General features: G+C 37.7%; 1 protein-coding gene across 6 annotated transcripts in view; it reads right to left on the bottom strand.

Moving 5' to 3' along the window:
- AIG1 (androgen induced 1) overlaps positions 1–16,728 on the bottom strand; it is a 230,441-nt gene extending 213,713 nt beyond the window's left edge. For 2 of the 6 annotated variants that reach the window (XM_057528088.1, XM_057528089.1), the window contains exon 1: positions 16,440–16,728. In XM_057528088.1, the coding sequence (XP_057384071.1) occupies positions 16,440–16,580 (141 nt within the window). In that variant the 5' untranslated portion in view covers positions 16,581–16,728. Of the gene's footprint in view, positions 1–15,929; positions 16,318–16,439 lie in introns of those variants that run through there. The other 4 variants (XM_057528090.1, XM_057528087.1, XM_057528086.1 and 1 more) reach the window with 4 other exon arrangements.
- Between the last annotated feature and the right edge of the window lie 6,886 nt (positions 16,729–23,614).

A 23,614-nucleotide genomic window follows, 5' to 3' on the forward strand; every position in this document is an offset into this window, starting at 1 on the left:
GATATGTAGCTTGATCTGGGGGTCACTCTTTTACTTCAGTGCTGCTCTAGTCCCAGAACTATGGATGAATAATAATTTATATGTATAATTTTAGCTCAATTTAGTAGTATTTTGCAAGCTTTCCAGGTAATGAGCATTTGCCCTGTTGAGAAGGCATTTTGCCCCACTCATAGGTTGGTTCTCTATCACTCTGAAGTAATGGAGTACATGAAAAAGAAACTATAAATCTCAGAGTACACTACTGCTTATTAGTAGAAACCTACAACGCTCTGTTTGTGTATATTACATTTCTTAGGATGTAATGCACTTCTGTTAGACCTTTTCCTACTTCCCTCTTGCCTAGTTGTTTCTGGGTTTTACAGACACCAATTAGGCAACACTTTGGCTGCCTCCCAGATGTACGCCCCTGGAATAAAGAAGTCTTTCCAGGCAATTTATCCCTGAATCAGAAACAAGAAAAGAGCTTCAGTACTACCATCTCAGATTTTAGACCAGCAGATATGGAGGGCCATCAGTTACATATCTGGAAACAATTTCGCTTGCTCTGGCTTTCATGGGACTATCCTCTCAGATTCTGAAACCAGGTTGACTGTAAATTCTAAATTTTTTACATTATTGTGAATTTCATCCTTTCTATTTTGTTTTAAAGATTTTTTGATGTGGACCACTTTTAAAGTCTTTATCGAATTTGTTACAATATTGCTTCTGTTTTATGTTTTGGTTTTTTGGCCCTGAGGCATGTGGGATCTTAGCTCCCGGACCAGGGATTGAACCTGCACCCCCTGCATTGGAAGGTGAAGTCTCAACCACTGGACCACCAGGGAAGTCCCTCATCCTTTCTATGTATACACATATTTCTATCATCCTCACTTTTCAGATGAAGAAACTAGGTCACAGAGCAGATAAGTGGCTTGTCCAAGGAAGCAGTCAGAGGCAGGACTAGGCTGTCAACCCAGGAGATTTTACTCCAGAGCCTGTGCACTTAATCATTGAACTCTCTATCCTTTCTGAACACTATACTTAGTTTAAAAATTAGTTTCATCCTATAATGACCACAGTCCTCTCAAATCATGGTTCTTGTCTCTGTTGACAGGTATATATGTAACAATTAAAATAATAGTAGATAACATTTATTAACTACTTGATATGTGCCAGGCATTGGGTTATACAATTAATATACATTATCACATTTAATCCTCACAACTCTATGTGATAGATACTATCATTATTCCCATTTAACAAATTAAAAACAACAGCAATAATAACATTAGGCCTTAGAGATGGTAATAAATTTACCCAGAATCAGATCTGGTAGATGGAAAGCCTGGGATTCAAATTCGATCTGACTTCTAAACCCAACTGCTCACCTTTTATGCTATAAAGTCTCCATTTAACAGGTATAATATGTTGCATATAATTCTACAATAAATTGATAGTATATTTTGCTAAAAATCTCATATGTTAAGAATTATCATTTTATATATTCAACTATAAATTAATACCTTCTGAAACAAAAATTTTCGTTCATCATATACAAATGGTTGCAAATTGGCCAGAGATTTCTGAATGTGCTTGTGGTAGGGGATTTAAATTCAATAAATTTCCCTATATTCATTTTGGTAGATCTCTGTGCACTGCATGAAGGGGCTTTCTTACCCTCTGACTTCCTGTAGGGTTTAACCAAGGAGGAGTACTGGCAGGAAATCAGACAGAGGAAGGGACAGGAAATCAGGGGTATTTGTTTTGTTCCCTCAATCCCTGAGGGTCCTTGCATACCAGATGAGCACCGAAGGTCACTGCTCGGGCCTCACAGTGGTAACTTGCCCCTGTTACTAGTCCACAAGTTTTGTGCTATATCTTGTGACTTCTCTACACCCTGTCCACCCTTGTAAATCATTCCTTCACTAAATTCACTCAAATTACCGGAATTAAGTGTGCCATCTCTCTTCTCTGCAAAGACCTGGGCTGATACAGAAATGATCTGTTCTGGCATAGAACAAATGCCTTAATATTTTAGAAGAGGATATTTTCCCATACTATATGCATTCTTAATGTTCATATGTCTTTTTAGAAATAGCAAAGATGTGTAAGTGTAATTACAAAGAAAAGGATGGGTAATGTTACAGCAAACACACTTTCCTTGGACTCCTAATGTTGACTTTTCAAATTGGATCTAATAAATCATTCATGACTCAGTTAACATACAATTTTAATGCAAGATGAGTAGAATGAACAAGCAAACCCATGATTACTGCGCATAGAAAACTATTTTGCTCACTTCAGCCATGTCAATTCCATCCTAACTGGGATGTTTTAGGCACTTAAAGATTTATGTTTGCCTCAAGTATTTATGAGCCCAAACTAAATGTGCCTAATACCACTGGGTTTTATAAACAGTCAAAGATAGCTAGTCACTTATATTTATGACATATGTGGTGAAATATTTACACAGCATCTCCTGGACAGGAAACTGTGTGGTTGAAGCACCTCGAGTGATCACTGGCATTATTTTTCTATTCATAGAAAAATGTATTAGCAGGAATATAGAGAAATAAGCACTCTAAATATTGGAGAGAATGTAAATTTACTGACTTAAAGTTTAAGATACTCTTTTAAAGACTTTGTATAGCAATTCTGCCTCTAATAATTTATCCTAAGAAAATAATCACAGATGTGCGTAAAAATTTATTTATCCATTTGTTCACTAAGACAATCAATATAAACACCCATATAAAAAGGAATATGCAGTCATTAAAAATGATGTTATGGAAGAATGTATAATGGCATGGAAAAATATTTACAAAATATTCTAGGTGGAAAAAACAGGTATTAAAATGATATGTAAGCTACTTCCAGTGCCAGCCATGATGGAGAAAGCTGACTGCAGCCTATCATTTCCACTGATTACAACTAAAACTCACAACAGAATACAAAAAACCACCACCTAAGGACTTTGAAAAGTACACATACCAGGTGTATTGGGAATTAAAGTGAAAACTTGAATTAAGGATCCATAATGGGTGAGATTCATGAATTTTTATTTTCCTTTTTTCCCTAGAATTGACTTGAGGGCAAGCTGAATTCTGGAACTGTGCAGCAAGTACAGACAGCAAAAACTCCAGGAGAAACACCTTCTTCTCGGCCAGAGGTCTGGGAAAAAGACTCCTGTGTGCTGGAGATTTTGAGGGAGATCCCTTTTTTTTCACCTTTCATTTCTCTCCCAGCCGTGCTCTGAGGCCAGGCCCAGTCACAGAGCTGCACAGGCAACAGCACATGTATCTTAAACCCCAAGAAAAACCAGAGGAACTGGGAAAAGGCCTTCTTACAGAGGATTTTTTCTCTTGCTGCTTCTCTGTGAAGGATGCTCCAATTGTGTAGGACTGCATGGCAGCATAGGAGGCTCAGATTCTGAGAGGACTCCATCTTTCTGGCCAGAGAAACCAAGAAAAAGAGTGTCTGAGGGCTGGAGAGTATGGGAGAAATCATGGAGAGAAGAGAGCTGAAAAGAAGCAACTCCTAAGTCTATGTTATGAACTGACATAAGTCTTGGACCTGCCCAGAACAAACCTAAAGAAGCATAGCAGAGGCATCAAGACCTGAACTACCATAGAAAACATTACCGTAGTTCTAGACTAACCCTTGAGTGGTGTAAGCTCCAGTAAGATCCAAAAAGCTTTGCAAAATCTTTGAAAATTCAGCTGACATCAGAACCACTATGAGACAGAATATGAAGTTAGAACCTAACCCGATTGATTGCCTCTTAAACAATCAAACAGAAAAGCAAGTCAACGTTTTCCAAAGGGCTTTAACAAGACCCAGAGTCTCACAACATAATATTCCAAATGTTCAGGGTACATTCAAAAATAACTTGACATACAAAGAGCCAGAAATCTGATCAATATTCAAGGAAAAAGACAAATAACAAATGCCACTTCCAAGATGACCCAGACGTTGGAATTATCAGGCAAGGACTTTAGGACAGCTCTTCAACGATCCTTCATAAGGTAAAAGGTGAACATTGTTTAAAAGAATAAAAGATAGAAATGCTTAGTTGGGAAGTAGAAGCTATGAAGAAAATGGAAATTTTAGAACTGAAAAAGACAAAAGCTGAAATTTAAAAACTCATTGTATGCACTTAATAGCAGAATGCAGATAACAAAGGAAAGAGTCAGTGAATTTGGAGACAAATCAATAGAAATTATACAACCTAAAGAACAGAGAGGAAAAAAAAGACTGAAAAAAAAAAAACCCCACGTCCTCAGAAACCTGTGTGACAATAATCAAAAGGTCTGATATTCATATCAATGGAGTCCCAGAAGAAGAGATAAAGGAGATAGATGATGGGTGCAGAAAGAATATCTGAAGAAACAATGACTGAAAACTTCTCAAATTGAGTGAAAGATATCAGATTGCAGATTCAAGAGGTTCAGCAAATCCCTAATTGCATAAACTCACAAAAACAGGGCCAGACACATCATAATCAAACTGTTGAAAACTAAAGATAAAGGGAAAAAACTTAAAGCAAGCCAGAGGAAAACAACACATTACATTCAAGGGAGCAATGGTTTGGATGATTGCAGATTTCTCATCAGAAATCACAGAGGCCAGATGACAGTGGCACAACATCTTTCAAGTGATAAAAGAACTATTAACAAGAATTTTATACCCAGTGAAAATATCTTTCAGGACTGAAGGCAAAACAGAAGAAGTCTTTGATTAAGGAAAACTAAAGGAATTTGTTGCCAGTAGATGCGTTCTTAAAGAAATGCTAAAAAAAAGTTCTCAGGCTTATAGGAAATGATATCAGAGGGAAATATAGACACAAGGACTGAACGAAGAACAATAAAAATGGTAAATATCTGGGTAAATATAATAGACTATTTTACTCTACTAAATTATTTAAAATATTTGACTTGATGGCAAAACTTATAATATTGTCTATGGAGTTCTCAAGTTATTTGGATGTACTTAATATGACAATTATCACATAAAGTGGGGAGGGTAAAGAGATAAGGTTTGTATGTTTTAATTGAAGTGGTAAACTATTCACTCTAGATTGTGTAAAGTGAGGTGTGTATATGATAATCCCAGAACAGCAACTAAAATGATAATACAAAGAGATAATCCAAATAGCCAATAGTTAAATTAAAATGAATACTAAAAAATACTCACATAATCCAGAAGAAGGCAGGAAATGGGGAATGAGGGAAGAAAAAAAAGGGTAAGAAAAAGAAAACAAATAATAAATGGTAGACCTAACTCCAACCATTTCAATAATTAAATTAAATGTAAATGGTATCTACTGAAGTATAGAGATTATCAAATAAATTTAAAATTAAGACTCAGTATGTTGTCAAAAAACAATCCACTTTAAATATATCACTATAGATAAGATAAAAGTAAAAGGATGAAAAAAATATACAATCAAAAGAAAGCTGGAAAAGTTACGTTAATAGCAAGCAAAGCAGACTTTGGAACAAGGAAAATTATCAAGGAAAAAGAAGAATATTTATAATCATAAAACAAACAATTCATCAAGCTATATAGCATTCTTAAATGTGTATGTACTTAACAATGTATATGCCCCAAAATATGGGAAGTAAAACTGATAAAACTGAAACAAGAAATAGACAAACCCACAATTACACTTTTACACAATCACACCATTACAGAGAGACTTCAATGCTCCTCTCTGTTAATGAGAGAGCAGGCAGACAGAAAATCAGCAAGATATAGGAGACCTGATCAATGTTATCCACTAACTTAATGTAATTGACATTTAAGGAACACTCTACCTAACAAGAGAAGAATACATTTTTTTTCAAGTGTACATGAAATATTCAACATGATAGTCCATATTTTAGGCCATAAAAACAAACTTAACAAATTTAAAAGAATTGAAATCATGCAGAAAATGATCTCTGATCATAATGGAATTTAAACTAGAAACAAATGACAGAAAGATATCTCAGATATAGCCAAAAATGTGTAAATTAAACCCCACATGTTTAAATAACCATTGTAAAATAGAAAGACTCTCGTGGGGGCAAGGAATATATGGGAAATCTCTCTACATTTCCCTCAATTTTGCTGTGAACCTAAAACTGCTCCAAAAAAAAAGACTTGATAATTTTTTTAAATAGAAAGACTCAAAGGAATTTAAAAAATATTTTGAAGTGAATGACAATGAAAATAAAATGTATTAAAACTTGTGAGATGCAACTAAAGCAGTACTTAGTATTAAATGTTTTAAAAGGGAAGAAGGACTCAATTTAATAAATAAACAATCTGTTTCCACGGATTTATTAGTTAAGAAACTAATAAAGAAGAACCAATTTAACCCAAAACAAAAGGGAGAAAGTAATAAACTTTAAAAACAGAAATCAATGAAATTGAAAACAGAAAAACAATAGGAAAAAATTAGTGAAATCAAAAGCTGATCTTTGAAAAACATAAATAAAATTGAGACGTCCTTAGCCACACTGATGAAGAAAAAAGAGATAAGACACAGATTCCCAATACCAGGAATGAAATGTGGTTATCACCACAGACCCTAAAGACAATAAGAGAAAGATAAGGAAAGAATGTTGATATTAGATGAAATGGATCAACTTTTTGAAAGATATAAACTACCAAATCTCAGTGAAAAGAAATAAATAAGCTGAATACGCCTATATCTTGCAATCAACCAAAATGAATTTTCAACAAAGAAAACTCCTGGCCCAGTGGTTTTCACTTATAGATTCTGTCACAAATTTCAGGAAGAAGCAAAACCAATTCTGCTCAATCTCTTCCAGAACACTGAGGAGGAATAAGGCTAGCATTACACTAATACCAAAGTCAGGCAAAGAAGAAAAATAAAAAACTACACACAAATATTCCTCATTAACAGAGAGGTAAAATCAACAAAATATTAGCAAATCAAATTAAGCAATATATAAAAAGGACAATATACCACAATCAAGTGCATTCACCCCAGGAATGTAACACTGACTTAATATTCAAAAATCAATCAATGTAATTCACCATATTAAGAGGGAAAAAAAGCCATATGAACATATCAATAGATGCAGTTAAAATCATTTGACAAAATTCAACATCCATTTATGATATTTTTTTAAAAAGCTTCTCAGTAAACAAGAAACAGAAGGAAATGTACTCAAACTGATAAAGGGTATATGCAAAAAAAGTCTATAGCTACTATTATACTTACTTGTAAAAGACTGTTTCCTCCTAAAAAAGAAATGACAAGAATATCCACTCTCACCACTTATGTTCAGTATCATATTAGAAGTCTTAATCAATGCAATAACACATGAAAAAGAAATAAAAGCCATGACAATTAGAAAGGAAGAAAACTGTCTCTATTAGCGGATGATATGATTGTCTATATAAAAAAAGAAAATTCCATGAAATCCACAACAAAGCTCCTAGAATGAATAAGTGAATTAGCAGAATCATAGGATATAAGGTCAATATGCAAAAATCAAATGTATTTAATATTTAACAAAAAGTAAAATTTAACAAAACAATACTATTTGTTTCACTGAAGAAGACACACACATGGCAAGTAAGACATGAAAAGATGTTCAAGATTATTAGCCATTTGAGAAATGCAAATTATAACCTCAATGAGATAGCACTACACACCAATCAGAAATTAATTGGATGTCATCAAAATGATAAACTTCTGCTCTGCAAAAGACACTACAGATCATCCTCAATTTACCATGGTGTCACATCCTGATAAACTCATGGTAAGGTGAAAATATTGCCTAAGTCAAAAATGCACGGAACACATAACCTACTGAACATCATAGCTTAGCCTAGCCTGCCTTAAACGTGCTCAAAATACTTACATTAGCCTACAGTTGGGCAAAATCATCTAACCCAAAGCCTATTTTTTAATAAAGTGTTGAATGTCTCATGTAATTTACTGAATACTCTACTGAAAGTGAAAAACAGAATGTAAGCGTATTGGTTGTTTACCCTCCTGATCGCATGGCTGACTGGGAGCTGGGGCTCACTGCCCTGCCCAGCATTGCAAGAGCATATCGTGCCACATATCACTAAACCAGGAAGAGATCAAAATTCAAAACTGGAAGTACAGTTTCAACTGAATGTGTATCAGTTTCATACTATAAAAAAGTCGAAAAATCATAAAGTCGAACCATTGTAAATTGGGGCCTGTCTATACCAACAAAATGTAAAGATACCCCCAGACAGGGAGAAAATGTTTGCAAATCATGTATTTGACAAAGAACTTCTATTCAGCATACACAAAAATTCTCAAAGCTTAACAATAAAAAAACAACCCTTTTTTTTAAATGGGCAAAGGATTTGAACAGGCACTTCGTAAAGAAGATATATGTATGATAAGAATGAGGTGTGACAGAGTGAGAGAGTGTCATGGACATATATACACTACCAAATGTAAAATAGATAGCTAGTGGGAAGCAGCCACATAGCACAGGGAGATCAGCTTGGTGCTTTGTGACCACCTAGAGGGGTGGGATAGGGAGGGTGGGAGGGAGGGAGATGCAAGAGGGAAGAGATATGGGAACATATGTATATGTATAACTGATTCACTTGTTATAAAGCAGAAACTAACACACCATTGTAAAGCAATTATACTTTAATAAAGATGTTTAAAAAAAAAAAAGAATGTATAAGAAAAGAGGCTTAATACCATTAGTCATGAGGGAAATGCAAATTAAAACCACAATGAGATACCACTGCACAACTATTAGAATAGCTAAAGTAGAAGAAAAATTGACAATGCCATGCACTGACAGGACGCAGGGCAACTGGAACCCTCATACATTGCTGATGGCAGTGCAACATGGCACAACCACTCTGGAAAACAGTTTGGCAGTTTCTTATCAAGCTAAACATATATTTGCCATATAACCAAGCGATCCCACTCCCAGTAAAAATAAAAACTCACGTTCATACAAAAACTTGTATGCAAATGTTTATAGCAGCTTTCCTCATAATCACCCCAAACTAGGAAAAACTCAAATGCACTTCAATTTATGAGTGAATCAACAAAGCGATACATCAATACCATAAAATACTACTCAGCGTTAAAATGGAACAAATTATGGATACACACAGCAGCAGAGAGGAATCTGAAATGCATTATGCTAAACGAAAAGTGCCAGGCTCAAAGGCTATATCCTGTATGCTTTACGTATTTTTCTAGAAAAGGCAAAACTACAAGGATAGAAAACAAACCTGTGATTGTTAAGATTCAGGGGAGGGTTTGACTATAAGGGGACAGCACAAGGGAATATTTTAATATTTTTAGGTGATTGTGGCGGTGGCTACTATGCATCCGTCAACACTCAGAACTGCACACCAAAAAGAGTGAATTATGGTGTATATTAATTTTAAAAAACAAACTTACACAAACCATATGTATATATTGAATTTTTGTTTTAAAGAAAAGTACATATATGGCTCAAAAGGCAAATGTCAAAATACTAACATTGGTATCTCCTTTAATTTAAATATAATTTAAAAATAATTTTTATAAATAATATGATTTTTCTGAAACCTGAATATATAAATGTGCACACACATATATACACATACATGCATATAATGTATACATGCATATATATGCAGTCTGACTTTCCCTCTATGTGTGTTTCTGAGTGTTCATGAAGTTCTGAAGTAAATACCATCTTGAAGCACTACAATGCTAAGATGCACTGAAAATTAGGGATACTTAAGATGGAATATATTTGCTTCCCTACGGTTGCCGGTATTATACAAATTTTCTGGAATTTTATGTACTGCTTTTGAAATTAAAATTTTAAGTTATAATACAGCCTGACAGTTCTAAATATGTCAATCTGAAAGGGCTAGACCATTGTCTCACTGACTTTTTAGAATTCCATCCTTCTAAAGCACTGTCATGAACACATGCCATTTGCTCAAGATTCAAAATGACAGTATTCTTATCACTTGGTGAATTCAAGCAATTTCTCTGGTGATTCCCAATTAGCCTGTCTTGATCCAGCCTATCAAAGCAACATTGCATACCTTGCTGCCCTCCATGATGGATCTGATCCAGGGGTCTCTCACATGCAGAGAGGTCTGTACTCACTGTCCTCTGGCAGGACTACCCTGCAGGTGAGACAGGGGCCCTTTAACTGTCTAGCCACGGGCTGCTAGACGCAAAAGAAAGCTATGTTGTTATGGAATCCTAAGCAGTAAGATTTTTCCAAGCGTGCTTGGATCACAGGAACATCTGATTCAATATGGAAAATTGTACTATTGTTCACACTTCCACAGAAACATATGACATTTCAGGGGAACACAGAGAAACAAATGAAAGCCTCAAGAGCAGCTACCAATTTTGTTAAATGTTATACCAGACATGGGGGATGGCAGAGATGGGAAAAGAAGTGACCTCAACATGGTCAGATGACTCTGTAATTTCAATAACATTTGCAACTAAGAAAGGGAATTAGAGATTATATCATCAACTATTTCCCCGACTCTGACAAAACCAGGCCCCTATTTTATGTTTGATCCAAAAGAAACACTTTCAAAGAGGGGGAAGAGGACTCTGTGTAAAGTATTATACTCAAAATTCTTCTCCCAGGTTAGGAAAAAGCATTATTTAATCCTTAAAGTTTACGTGCATTTTAGGGTCAAGTCTGATTGTACTGAAAAAAAATTTGCAGTTTCACCCTCTTTGTATAATATCCAACAACAAAAAAAAGAAAAAACCAAACCAAAACAAACCAATCTAATTTTGTTCAGACTACTCAATGAACTACTGGCCTTCACATGGCACTCTGCAGTTTTGACTGGCAAAGCTAAGTATCATAGTTACATAATAGTATATAGAATCTCTTCTCAAGATATTTTATTTCCTATTTAAAATTAAGCCATGGACTTAATGGAGTCAAGAATATTTTATTATAAGTATATAAGTAAAAATATAAGACAAACTCAAATGCATCACTTAGTATACTTATGCAGTTTTTTCTCCCTTTTAAACATTTTTTAAAGGTCAAAAATTCTTAGTGTGTCTAAAAGCAAAAAATGTATCCTCCAGGTGTACTTGACCATTTCCTGCTCTTTGAACACCCCAAGCTTTTCAACATCCCAGCCCTTATTTATCCTGCTCACTCTGTGGTTTTCTCAAATTCTTTTGCAAAATGGATTTAGATAACAAAAATAAGTACCCAGATTGTATTACCTTAAACCTCTGCAAAAATGCCTTCACCCAGTCAAAACAGAAGACCATGCCTTTGGCTTTCATAAAATCATAATATAAAAAAAATCAACGATAAGAATATTTCTATAGATAATCTGCTAGAAAACAATCAAAGGCATTATCTGCTATGCTACCCGATGTCATTTATATGACTAGTTGAGTGATAAATAACCTTGCAAAGTCAGTGCCTGGTAAGAATTGTATTTTTCCTGATAAATTGTTATGCTTCCTTTATTCCAACAGTAGAGACAATGCTATCAAATGTGTATTCTTTTTCACCTGATTTCCCTGAAGATTAGCCAAACTTGTTTCTCAATTGCAACAAATAGCTTACCCTTGGTGCCAAATACATACTTTTCTCTTTCTTTTATTTTACAGTTGTAATTTTTTTACAACATGTTTTTAACTATGCCACAGTAAAAGTGACATAATTAAATATATTTTGAAATATGTTTAAATATGTTTTAAATATAGTTGGCAGAATTAATATATGAAGGCTGTGTCCTACAAGCTATTCCATGTTAAATTACAAAACAAAAACAGCATGGCCTAGAGCAGCATTTTTCAAACTAAAACGTGAAAAGGAATCACCTAGTGATCTTATCAACAGGTAGATTTTTATTCAGAAGGTCTGGGGTGGAGCTGGAGGGTCCACATTTCTACCAGGCTCCCAGATAAGATCACTGCTGGTCCTCACACCACACTTTGAGGAGGTGGGGCCTCACCGGTGTTCAGCCTGTGCATGAATGGAAAGTCAGTATAGGAGAAATAATGAATATAATGGAGCCCTAAGACATGATAACTATCCAAATGGCGAGTACCACAAACTAGAGCAAATAGGATCATCACATTTCTATTTCAACCTTTAAAAATCAGAGTGTCTTAAATCCAAAATCAATATTAATTTTTTATAACAAATGTCCAGTTCATGTTTTTCAAAGAAGTTGATTCTTATTCACGTATTAGACATTCTACCATATAGAGCTGAATAAAATTCTGGTTGATATATTTAAAAAAAAAAAAATCCGTAGTGTTTTGAATGTTTTTAGGAGGAAACGGGACAAGAAAAGAATACTCATTGAACATCTGGAAAGTTCCATTTATTCAAATGTTTCCTAACACCCAATGTATTCCAGCACTACTTTGAGGCCTCAACATCCAGTTTCTTTCTTTTAATTTATGTATGTTGGTTTGATTGATTCCTCATTTCTATTATTTTGGGGGACAATTATTATATAACTTGGGAAACTATTTGATTAGTGAATAAGTGAATGAATCTGCATCATTTGAAGAAAATCCACCAGCTGTGATATTGGTTAAGAAAATATTTGAACATTAGTCAGTTTAATTTTTTTTTCTTTCCAGCTTATTTCCAGTTAAGAGTATTCCTCCCAGCATGGCATGTTTCGCAATGATAATTTCTAAAATACTTCACAGTAAAGAAAAGGCCTAGTTTTTCCAAAGTTATTCCATTTTTATAGATTCTCATATTGCCTGTTGTCACATGTATGTCTCCTCAGCATAGTTGCTGGTTAAAACTAAAATTAACCAGTTATCTAATACACATAAAGAACTAGCTGAGTCACCACATCAGTACAACAACATTTAAGGGTTTTTTTCTAGGTCACAGGATTTAGAGCCAAGTGTACTAGTCTTCTATTGCTGCTGCAACAAATTAGCATAAATTTAGTGATTTAAACACAAATTTATTATTTTATAGTTTTGGAGGTCAGAAGTCCAAAATGGGTCTCACCGGGCTAAAATCAAGGTGTCAGCAGAGCTGTGTTCCTTCTGGAGGCTCTAGGGATAATTTATTTCCTTGCCCTTTCCAGCTTGTAGACACCTCCCACATTCCTTGGCTCCTGGTCCCTTCCTCCATCTTCAAAGCCAGCAATGTTGCACCTCTCTGGGACTTTCTTCCACCGTCACATCTTCCTCCAACTGACTCTTCTCCCCTGCCTCCCTCCACTTTTAAGAAACCTTGGGGCAACATGGATAATCTGAGCAAATCTCCCTATTTGAAAGTCAGTTGATTAGCAACTTTAATTACTTTGCCAGGTAACCTAACATACTCACAGGTTCCAGGGATTAGGATGTAGACATGCTTTGGGGGCCTATTATTCTGCCTATCATGTGGAGACAGTATTCCATTTCCATTTACTAGCTTGAATTTTCCTGAAGCACTTTTTAGTTCTTCTACAGTTATTCGATTCTAGGAAAAGAAGCTCTTGGGGAATAACAATAAGAGTAAAAGATTACTGATAACAGGATAAGATTACTGAACATTACTAATGTTCAAATATCTTCTTAACCAGTATCACAGCTGATGAATTTTCTTCAAATGATGCAGATTCATTCACTTATGCAATAACTTTCATTTCACTTTTTGCCATGAGCTCTGATTCTATTGGGATGACTCTCATACTCAAAGTAAGGTATGGATATAGCTGGAACGGCCCCTGCCACATAACCACATGCTCCTGGATATGTGTCGCCTGAGATTCCTGAGCTACATTCTGGTACACTGATGCCACGGATCATGGAATCAGACTGTGGCCACCAGGATAAATGTCCTGACTCTCTGTGATCCAAGTTGGCTAGAACAAGGGCCTTCTCACTGAAGTTTTGAGAGGCTAAACCCTCTTCCAAAATTGCTCTAATGAGCTTAGAATCATTAAAAATGTCCAAAGCACTAAGTAATAAAGTTTATTCAGTTTTCTTTAACATAGAAAAATGAAAAGTTAAATGGGTAAATTATAGTAGCCTAATCTTTTCATGCCAATAGTAGGGACTCACAGGCTGGTTGTTTTAACAGCTGTACAATGTTTAGGCTCCAAAGACTCTAAATCTCTAATAACAAAAAGAATAACACTTTGCATGACTGTTCCTTTGAATATATTCTAGACATATTTTCTCACAGGAACCCTCAATTAAAGATTTATTATATTTTAATCAGAAGCCACAGAGATAAAAAGTTTGAATAATTGGCTGAAGGCCCTATACAAACTGAATTTAAATATGAAACAAAGTAAAAGTTTCAAATTTGAATTTATGGCCTGAATTCTGAGAGACAAAAATATATTTGTCATGATTATTATTTAAAATAGGCAGGTCCAACCACCAAATGCTAAAATATAAAGTGTATGACAGTTTAAGCAGAGTCAGATTGGCTCTACTACAGTTTCACGTCACTCAAAGGTTATGAGAGGTACATTGTTTCTTGTGAGTCTTGTATTATAACACACAGTAAGCAATGCCAATGTGAGTTGTCATTTCTCCCATGGGTTAACAATACCTTCAATTTCTACCACTCTCACCTGCTAATCTCCTCCCCTGCGCCCCCAAAACTATATCTAATGCAAAGGTGCTTCTGAGAACTGTTCATAGTTCCTATGGTTCTGGTAGGGTTTCCATCCGTATTTCAGCTCAGTGCTGTTCCTTGACAACACTCAAATGGGCCAGCTCAAAGTGAGATCAGAAGAAATGGGATAAGGTAGTGATCCAAGAGAAATTTTGTTCACATAGCCAGTAAAAGAATTCTGAAAATCTATGCACATATTTTTTAAATAACATCTAAATATTTTTAACATAAGTTTGAACAGTTGAAAAGGGGACATGATTTCTAACACTCTGATACATATTTATCAGAACTTCAGGGCTGCAGGTTTCAGTCTCCGGAAGTCTGCTACATAACATAAAAGGTAGAGCCAATCCTCAATGACGAGCCAATCAACCCAAGAAGACTTTCTGTCAAGATAAGTCTGACTTTGTTTTTCAATCAAATATGAAGATAGTTCTAGTGACAACTGTCTATCTTCTGAATCCTAAAAGGAACAGATAAATGTAGCACAGAGCCTTGTCACGTGCTCGTCCCTTGGATGAACAGGGCAGAAGAAAAGAGAACTGGCAGGCAACACCCGTGTTCAGAGAAGATCAGTTTCAAGAAAGAGCTGGAAGTTGAGGAACTGAAAATTGAAACCCCTGAAACACTCTATGTCCTGGTCAGTCTTGGTGCTCAGTTTGGAAAGTGCTGGGGAAAAGGACTTAAATTCCTCTCTGAAAGTATCTAACATGATACAAATTTAAAATGGTATTTCTATACAAAAACCTGCTGACTGCATATCTTTGAAGCATCCTAAGCCTTTGGAAGTATCTTAAAACAGGTGTCAAGTTCTCTTCATCAAAATGAAGGGTCAACAATTAGAGATTACAATCTTGCTTGTGTAGCCAACCTTGTGTATAACCTTGGACGGGCAGTTCTGGCGATCCAGGAATTGGTTCTACTTTTTCTCTAGTCCTCAGAACTCCTCGCTTTTGTTTTAATTCTCTGTCCATACTTGACCATCTTTTAGTGTATGTTTGAGCCAGTCTTTCACCCTGAAGTTCCTAGGTTCCACCCCATGTCCTTATTGGATTTTATGCTCATGTGATATTTCTCCAGCCCTTTTAGTGCCAGAAGTGGATAAACTGTTAAAAAAAAAAAACCAAAAACCAAAACCCTCCAACTGCCAAGGCCATCATTGTGCCAACAGAGGAACTGCTTATGCAAACTATTGTGAACTTTTACATAGGAAGATAGGGAAAGTATAAAGTCCCACTGTGAATGCGTTTTGACAAGCTCTCTCTTCTAATGCTTCTGGGGTGGGGGGGGGGGAAGGTTGGAAGTAAATTACTGACAATGGGCAAAAACAGATGCAAAGAAGACAACTTTATTAGGCGATTTTTCTTCTTTATGAGGAGCTTTCTCTCCTTTGTTAGGAGGGCAGTCCTTTCTGAGGAAGCGCCAAGTAATTCGACAATACCCAGTTTCCTTCAGCTGCTGCGACTTGATCCCACGGTGGGTGTTCTGGAAAGCACCTTGGGGGCGAATGGGGCTGAGGCCGCTCATGATCAAGGTCGTCTGATCCAGTTGCTAAGTTGAGAATCTTCCCGTGTCACCTCTTAGAAGCAGGTGTGTGTTCCCCTCCAAAGAGCCCACCACCTGGCTGCGCCCCACCTCCACTCGTGCCCCAGCTACCAGGTAACGCTGGGTGCTTCAGAAGGTGCTGCTGCGGGGGCAGCCTGGCCTTTAGACGCAGTCACTGGGGAGGAGGCGAGGACCGGGGTGGATGCTGGAGCACGCGCGCAGGTGCCGGCGCAGCCACAAACACACACGGGCTCGGGGTGAGGGGAGGACGGGGGAGGGGGAGGGGGGCGGCCTTACCAGATCAATGAAAGTCAGGAATTTCCAGCTCCCTCCGTAGGTCTGGTGCGAGGGCATTTCGATGGCCTTGTAGTTGCACAGGATAGAGCAGTAGGACAGCAGGATGGCCACCCGCAGCACCTGGCAAGGGACAAGCGCCATGTTCGCGAAAGGCCTGGACGGGCTCGGCGACCAGGAGGGCGGGCGGCACAGGGCTCGGGCGAGCGCTGTGGGAACTCCGGCCGCGGGCGGGGCGGGCGGGCGGGGGCCGGGGCGGACGTGTCCCGCGGGACCGGCGCGAGCGCGAGCGCGCGGGCGACCTCGCGGGCGGGGCGGGGCGGGGCGGGGCGGGGCGGTGTGTGCGGGCACCGGCGGCTGCCGGGTGGGCGGTGTGGCGTCAGCTCTTTCGTCATCTCCGTCATTCTGCTCCTGCCTTCGCGGGCCCCGGAGACCCGGCCCGCGGCAGCCCCTCAGAGCCCCGGGAGCGGGTGGGCGGCCTCCGAGGGCGACCGGGGCTCGGGGAGCGCGCGCCGAGCTCCGGGGACCGCCGCCAGCGGTAGCGGCCGGGCGGAGAGGGAGCGCGGCCCAGGGTGAGCGGGCGCGGGGCCGGGCGCGGGGGCCGGGCAACCCGCCCGGAAGGAGCGGACCCCAGTGTGGGCAAACGGTCCAGCTCGGGGACTTGCTGGCCAGTGGCACCGGTGGAGGCGCGCACGTGGGGGGGGGCGGTGCAAACCCGTGAAACGGGGCCCCCCGAGTGACTTGCTTTATTTTGGACCCAACTGGAATTTTAGTGGTAGACTACTGTTAACCACTATGAAATCCCCTTATTATTCTATTCCAGGGGGTAGGCTGCCCTGCACTTTCCACAGGGGGTTTATAAATATCCTATCAATATATAACAAGGCCGACTGTGAACTGTGGACCAGGGGGTTATCAATAAAACGTTGTAAAGAAAGGAGTGTCGGATAAGTTTCTGCTGCAAGATTACATTCAGTTCAGGAGCAGATCATCCTGAGTCTGGATGTAAAACCCGTTTGTGTAATTTAATACTAATCTTTTGAGGGTTAAACTGGTTTTGCCCTTTTCCTTATTTATTTTTTTCCTACACTCCAATGCCAGGGCTTAATGGAAGGAAAATAAATATAAACTGTATCCCCTCCGCCTTCCAGTAAATGTTGTCACACTGAAGTTGCTTCATTCTGTGGGCCGCATCACATTTCAGCTAACCAGATGCAGGGTCAGATTATGAAAAGACAACATAGGTATTTCCTGTGGATCCATTTAAAACAGGTGTCCTCTGAAAATAGTCTCTGAGTCACAGAATGTGGAGTGAGGGGGCAGGGAAAGCAGAGTGCAGAGTGTTAAGAGGTAAAGTAGCAACTCATGAACGTTTTCCTGAATTTTTCCAACCAATCCCTTAACCAAAATAAAGAAACCCAGTAGATATTTTCTAATCGGCCTCATAATTATGCCAATAGAAGTTAATGTCCTCCAAATCAAGATAATTCCAAGAAGGTTCTGCCAGCATAAAACTATTCATTATTGATGATTTCTAGTTTTATCTTCATGTAAAAGTTGAGTGCATTTTTAAAAATTGTGTGTCCATGCTACAGGTTCATAAGATTGCAAAATTAAAAAGTAGATCTACTGAAGATCTAAGTCCTTAATAAAGTTTTGAGTTCGTGTGATATCCTTAAAATTTGATATACCTTCCTACCTTACAATTTAGAAAATCATAAATAAGACTCCCTATCCCATCCTTGAAAAATATAATAATATTTGTATAAAGCCATTTAAAATTTTATTCTGTACTCAATTTCTTTTTAAGTAACTATAGCATTCAAAAAGTGTTTTGAACCTATTCTAATGGTTTGCTTTTGTTATTTGCTAACCATAATAAGGTAATGAGTTTTGTGGGCTTTTTTTTTAAAAAAATGAAACATTTGCATAAACATTGACTCAAATATTTTATGAGAATGTCAGTCTACAATTTTTGGAACATCTTGATGATTATCTATGAACACATCCAGGTTGCTCTTTTTGCTTTTTAGACCATATCTAGTAATCTTAGACATGTTTCACATGTCTCTGTGAAAAAAATATTAACCTACACACAGACTGCGTTTTTTTTAGTGTAAGTACTGCAATACAGTATTGCACTTAAAACTTCACTCTGTGGAAGGTTATCCTTTTTTATGAACTATAATACATTAATCACTGATAAGTTTTACATGATTCCATATTTGAGTTAGAGAATACTGTTTTTCATTGTACACTATACAGAAGAAATATCTGCATGTCACTTTTTTAGCTTTTTCATACTGCCCCACAATGAGTGGGGATGGAGGAGAATAGCCTTGTCCAGTGGAGTTTCATGAAAACATGTTTCCCAAGGGAAGAGTTTAAGACCTTGTTTTAGCTTCTAGTTATTATACATTAGTGTTTCTTTGATTATTGTTAATAGTTCTTAGTCTATATATGGGCTCAAGTTATTCCTCCTTAAGTACTTCTAAAAACTGATACAGACTCTTCATTCTTTTTCTTTTTTTTTGAAGGGGGAGAGCATCTAACATACTGGTGATGATAATCCCTACTAATTTTGGAAATGACAAGGACCCTCTATCTCCCTTACATTGTATTCCACCAAGCCAACTTCATATAGCCATGGGTATTTGCTTACAAATTCAGGAGGAATAATTGTGTTTATGCGTATCCTTATAATATTCAATGTTTACGCATTTCCTTTGGTTCTGTGTTTACATTGGATAAGCATTTTCTAACAGTGTCAATGTATTTGAAAGGATTATTTTTCCCCCTTCACAGTTGTCTGCACCATAAGGGTAGAAGATGGGATGTGTCCCTTTGAGAGGTTTGGGCTTGGGAAGAATCCCTTCAGTATCGCAGAAAAGATACCTTTGGGTTGCTCATATTTCTTCATTATAAAAGCAGCATATTTATGATATTAAAATAGGAAATTAAAAAAAATTACTCCCACTCTCAGAAAACACACACACAGAAAACACTGTTAACATTTTAGCACATACCTGCCAGTCCTTCTTACAATATATACTTAGTTGTGACATACCGTGTAACAATTTGCATCAAGCAGATTCTTTTTGCTTTAAATTTAATAAGTAGGTTACCTTATTATTTAAAACTCTTTGTAAAAATCATTTTTAATTGTTGCATAGCATGACATAATAGGAACATAATTTTGCTTAAATTTTATTTTTGGATATTTAGTTTGTTTCCAGTTTCTAATCACTATAAATACACTGTAATGTCTGCATATTTAGTTGAGAAAGCCACTTTTTAGGGATTATTTGTAGCTCAAAAACCAGTTAAGAAACCATCCTTTTACAACCTAATGTGTATATTTGTTCACATGTGTTTATTATGGACTGAGGTTCCAAGGAGAGCTCTTTTGCCCTAGAGGGCAATTGGGAAGATTAAGAAGTGGGCAAAAATCACTCTTTTTCCCAATAATTGATGCTCACTACAGATATTCTTAATTGCTTTAGATATGAAACATAGTGACAATACATTTCATTAGCCAGACTTTTTTGCTATTAACCAGGAAGGGTTGTTACTTACACGGCAAATGAGCGGCAGCAACGAGCAGTTGTGCTCATGTTGCTGATCGCAACAGTTTTTTTCACATTTAAAAATGGACTGAATTGCTATAGAAAACTCTAACGGGACTTCCCTGGTGGCGCAGTGGTTACGACTCCACACTCCCAATGCAGGGGGCCCGGGTTCGATCCCTGGCCAGGGAGCTAGATCCCACATGCATGCTGCAACTAAGAGTTCACATGCCACCACTAAAGGAGCCCATGTGCCGCAAGTAAGGAGCCAGCGAGCTGCAACTAAGACCGAGTGCCACCAAATTAAAAAAAAAAAAAAAAAAATATATATATATATATATATATATATATATATAAAGAACCCTAAGTTATGAGATTTCTAAACACCAAGGATTCTACAGACAGTGACTGAAAAGCTTTAGAAAAAGTAGTGCTGACATTTGGCGTGAGGCACCGGCTAGATCTCAGACGGATGTGAAGATGTGAAACATCCCCTTCACTCCTGAGATCTGTCAGTAACTTTGCCAAAGCTACTCGTCCTGCCAGGAATGCTCTCGGTGTGCACATATCCAGACCCAGCACATTGGGCAAGACTCAGTGAAAGCCCACTTTGCCAGTCCCTCTTCGGGATGTAGGATGTCATCTTCCTGCTTTGAACAATCCACGTGGATGGCTTAGTGGCGATCCGAATTCTACCTGTACTCACCATTTCCTTTGTCAAAAACTGCCCCCTTTGCAGTGTCTGCATTGTCTGGAAGCATCACAAGTGTGCTGTGTTAGAAGAGCCAGATGGCCTGGGGGTGCCAGTCACTTAATGGCACCAAAATATCCCTGGAAGTGTGGCAAATTGAAGGTAATCCACTTACCAGAATTATTCTCAGGGAGGAAACGTTTTCATAAACTGCTTCAGTGGATGGGTGACTGGTGAGAGAGCCCTCCTAATGCGCTCTAGAGTAATAGTAAATCATTGCTAAATTTCTTCTCCCCAGTGGGTGTCAGGATAATTGCAGAGCTTTTGTTTTGCTGGGTAGACCATATGCAGGAGTTTGGGACTAGAACTTACTTGCTCAGGGGAGTAGAGAAGAGGCAGACCCCTACCACCAGGGGGGCTTTTTTCCCAACAGCCTTCAGCCTCTAGTCTAAATAAATGTTCAACAGATAGTTTAAAGATATTTCAGAAGTCTTAAATCCAAATCCTTCAGAGACCAGGCATGTATATAATTCAGTCAAGCTAGATGTAAGGTAAGAGTGTAAAATTGGATCTTTGAAAAACTGGAGCAAATGCCCTATGTAGACTCATTGTAGTCCAAATTTTTAAAAATTGTATCAGCCAAAACAACAACAACGAGAACAACACCACCACACCTGTATGCTGGAGTCAGCTAGCAGGCTGCAGGGTGGGACTTTGGAAGAGTGCCATGTTAACATCTTACCCAGGGTGTCCAAAAAACCCTCTCAAGCCTGCTGGACTCTGCACACAGAAGAAGAGAACAGACCCAAAAGGACGTTTGGAGCGTGCAGTGATGTGTCTGGGCCAAGCCACGATTCTGTGTAAAGTCAAAATCTGCTGAAAGGACTTCTGAGAAGTATTCCATTAGTACACCCCTCCCTACAGCCCTACCCCCATCCTTATTTTTCCTGTTTCACTGCGTACAGGATGACTGGAGCTTCAGTAGTCACCTTGTAAGCACGAAGAAAAGAATCAGAGGATCCCAGAGCTCTTTGCCCTAACATCTATAACCTGCTGAACCCATGCCAGCAGTGGCCTCCTTCCAGGCTTCTTGTGATGTGAGAATAACCCCCTATTTGTTGAAAGCAATGTAGTAGGGTGTTCTGTTACACGCAGCTAAATGATGATACCAGGAGATACTTGGGGTGATTTCCTGGCAGGCTTCAAAAAAGTGCTGAGTCATAGGATAGTGGGATAGTGCTAAGGAAACCAGGGTTCAAGTGTATCTATTTTTATTTAATAAACACCCATATAACACCTACTGTGGGCCAGGCTCTGATCTAAGCACTTTACAAATATTAGCTCTTCTTATCCTCACTGAGAATGGTTACTATCATTATCTGCATCTTACATAAAAGGAAATGGAGACAGAGAGAAAATTAGGTAAACTGCCCAAAAAGTCACACAGCCAGCAAAGGGCAGAACTGGGATATGAAATCATGTATTTTGGGGTTTTAATCATAACACCACGCTGTGGATACTGCCAGTCAGTGCCTCTCACACCTCAGGTTTAATTCCCTTTCTGTTACTGAAGAGCCATGTGCTCTGGGTTGTGTTTTCTCATATGTTACAGTTCCCACCACCCCTCACAGGCAGCTGCCTGCTCCCCCCACGCAGATATATCTGATATATCTGACAGAAATATATCATATGAGGCAGAAACAACATCTGTATCAGCATCTTTGTGGACATCATCATCTGATTTATAAGGATGAGAAAATTTTAGATACGAATTCCCCAAGCCACAAATCATTTTATAATAATTTTCATAAAACTTCCATGATTGACAATCTTTTAGTTATCATTAGACCATGTCATTTAGTTTCACAGCACCTGAGGCATCTGAAGTTATCTTTTAAAAACTTGAGCTATTTTCTTTAAATGAATGCTTCATCAATACCTATTTACACTCCATTTCACCATTATCCCTTTCACATAAACTACAATTTCATCACCAGATTCATTCAATAATTATATGGTTCCATTTATTTGCCAGAATTGCATAATGATGTTCCTTTACAGTTTGCTTAAACTGATGAATTATGTTTTTCAAAATACTCTTTTCTTCTACCTTCATAAGTATTGGAAAATATATACTATGGAAAATATACTATGGAAAACAATATGGAGATTCCTCAAAAAATTAAAAATAGAACTACCATATGATCCAGCAATTCCACTCCTGAGTATTTATCCGAAAACAACCAAAAACACTAATTACAAAAGATATATGCACCTCTGTGTTCATTGCAGCATTATTTACAGTATTCAAGATATGGAAGCAACCTAAGTATCCATCAACAGATGAGTGGACAAAGAAGATGTGATATATATATATCTGGAATACTACTCAGCCATAAAAAAGAATGAAATCTTGCCATTTATGACAACATGGATGGACCTAGAGATTCTCATACTAAGTGAAGTAAGTCAAACAGAGAAAAAAAAATCATGATATTACTTATATGTGGAATCTAAAGAAAAAAACAAATCAAATGAACAAGTATAACAAAACAGAAACAGAGTTATAGATACAGTGAACAAACAGATGGTTGCCAGAGGGGAGAGAGGTGGGGGGGAGGAAAGAAATAGGTGAGAGATATTAAGAGGTACAAACTTCCAATTACAAAATAAATTAGTCACAGGTGTGAAATGTACAGTGTGGGAAATATAGTCAATAACTATATAATATCATAACTAGACTTACTGTGGTGATCAGTTTGAAATGTATAGAAATATTGAATCACTATGTTGTGTAATAGGAACTAGCATAGTGTTGTAGGTCAATTATACTTCAAAAACAAAGAAACAAACTCACTCATAGAAAAAGAGATCAGATTTGTGGTTACCAGAGGTGGGGGGTGGGAGAGGGGAAATTGGAT

Source organism: Balaenoptera acutorostrata, chromosome 14 (assembly GCF_949987535.1).
Source record: "Balaenoptera acutorostrata chromosome 14, mBalAcu1.1, whole genome shotgun sequence".
Taxonomy (NCBI): domain Eukaryota; kingdom Metazoa; phylum Chordata; class Mammalia; order Artiodactyla; family Balaenopteridae; genus Balaenoptera; species Balaenoptera acutorostrata.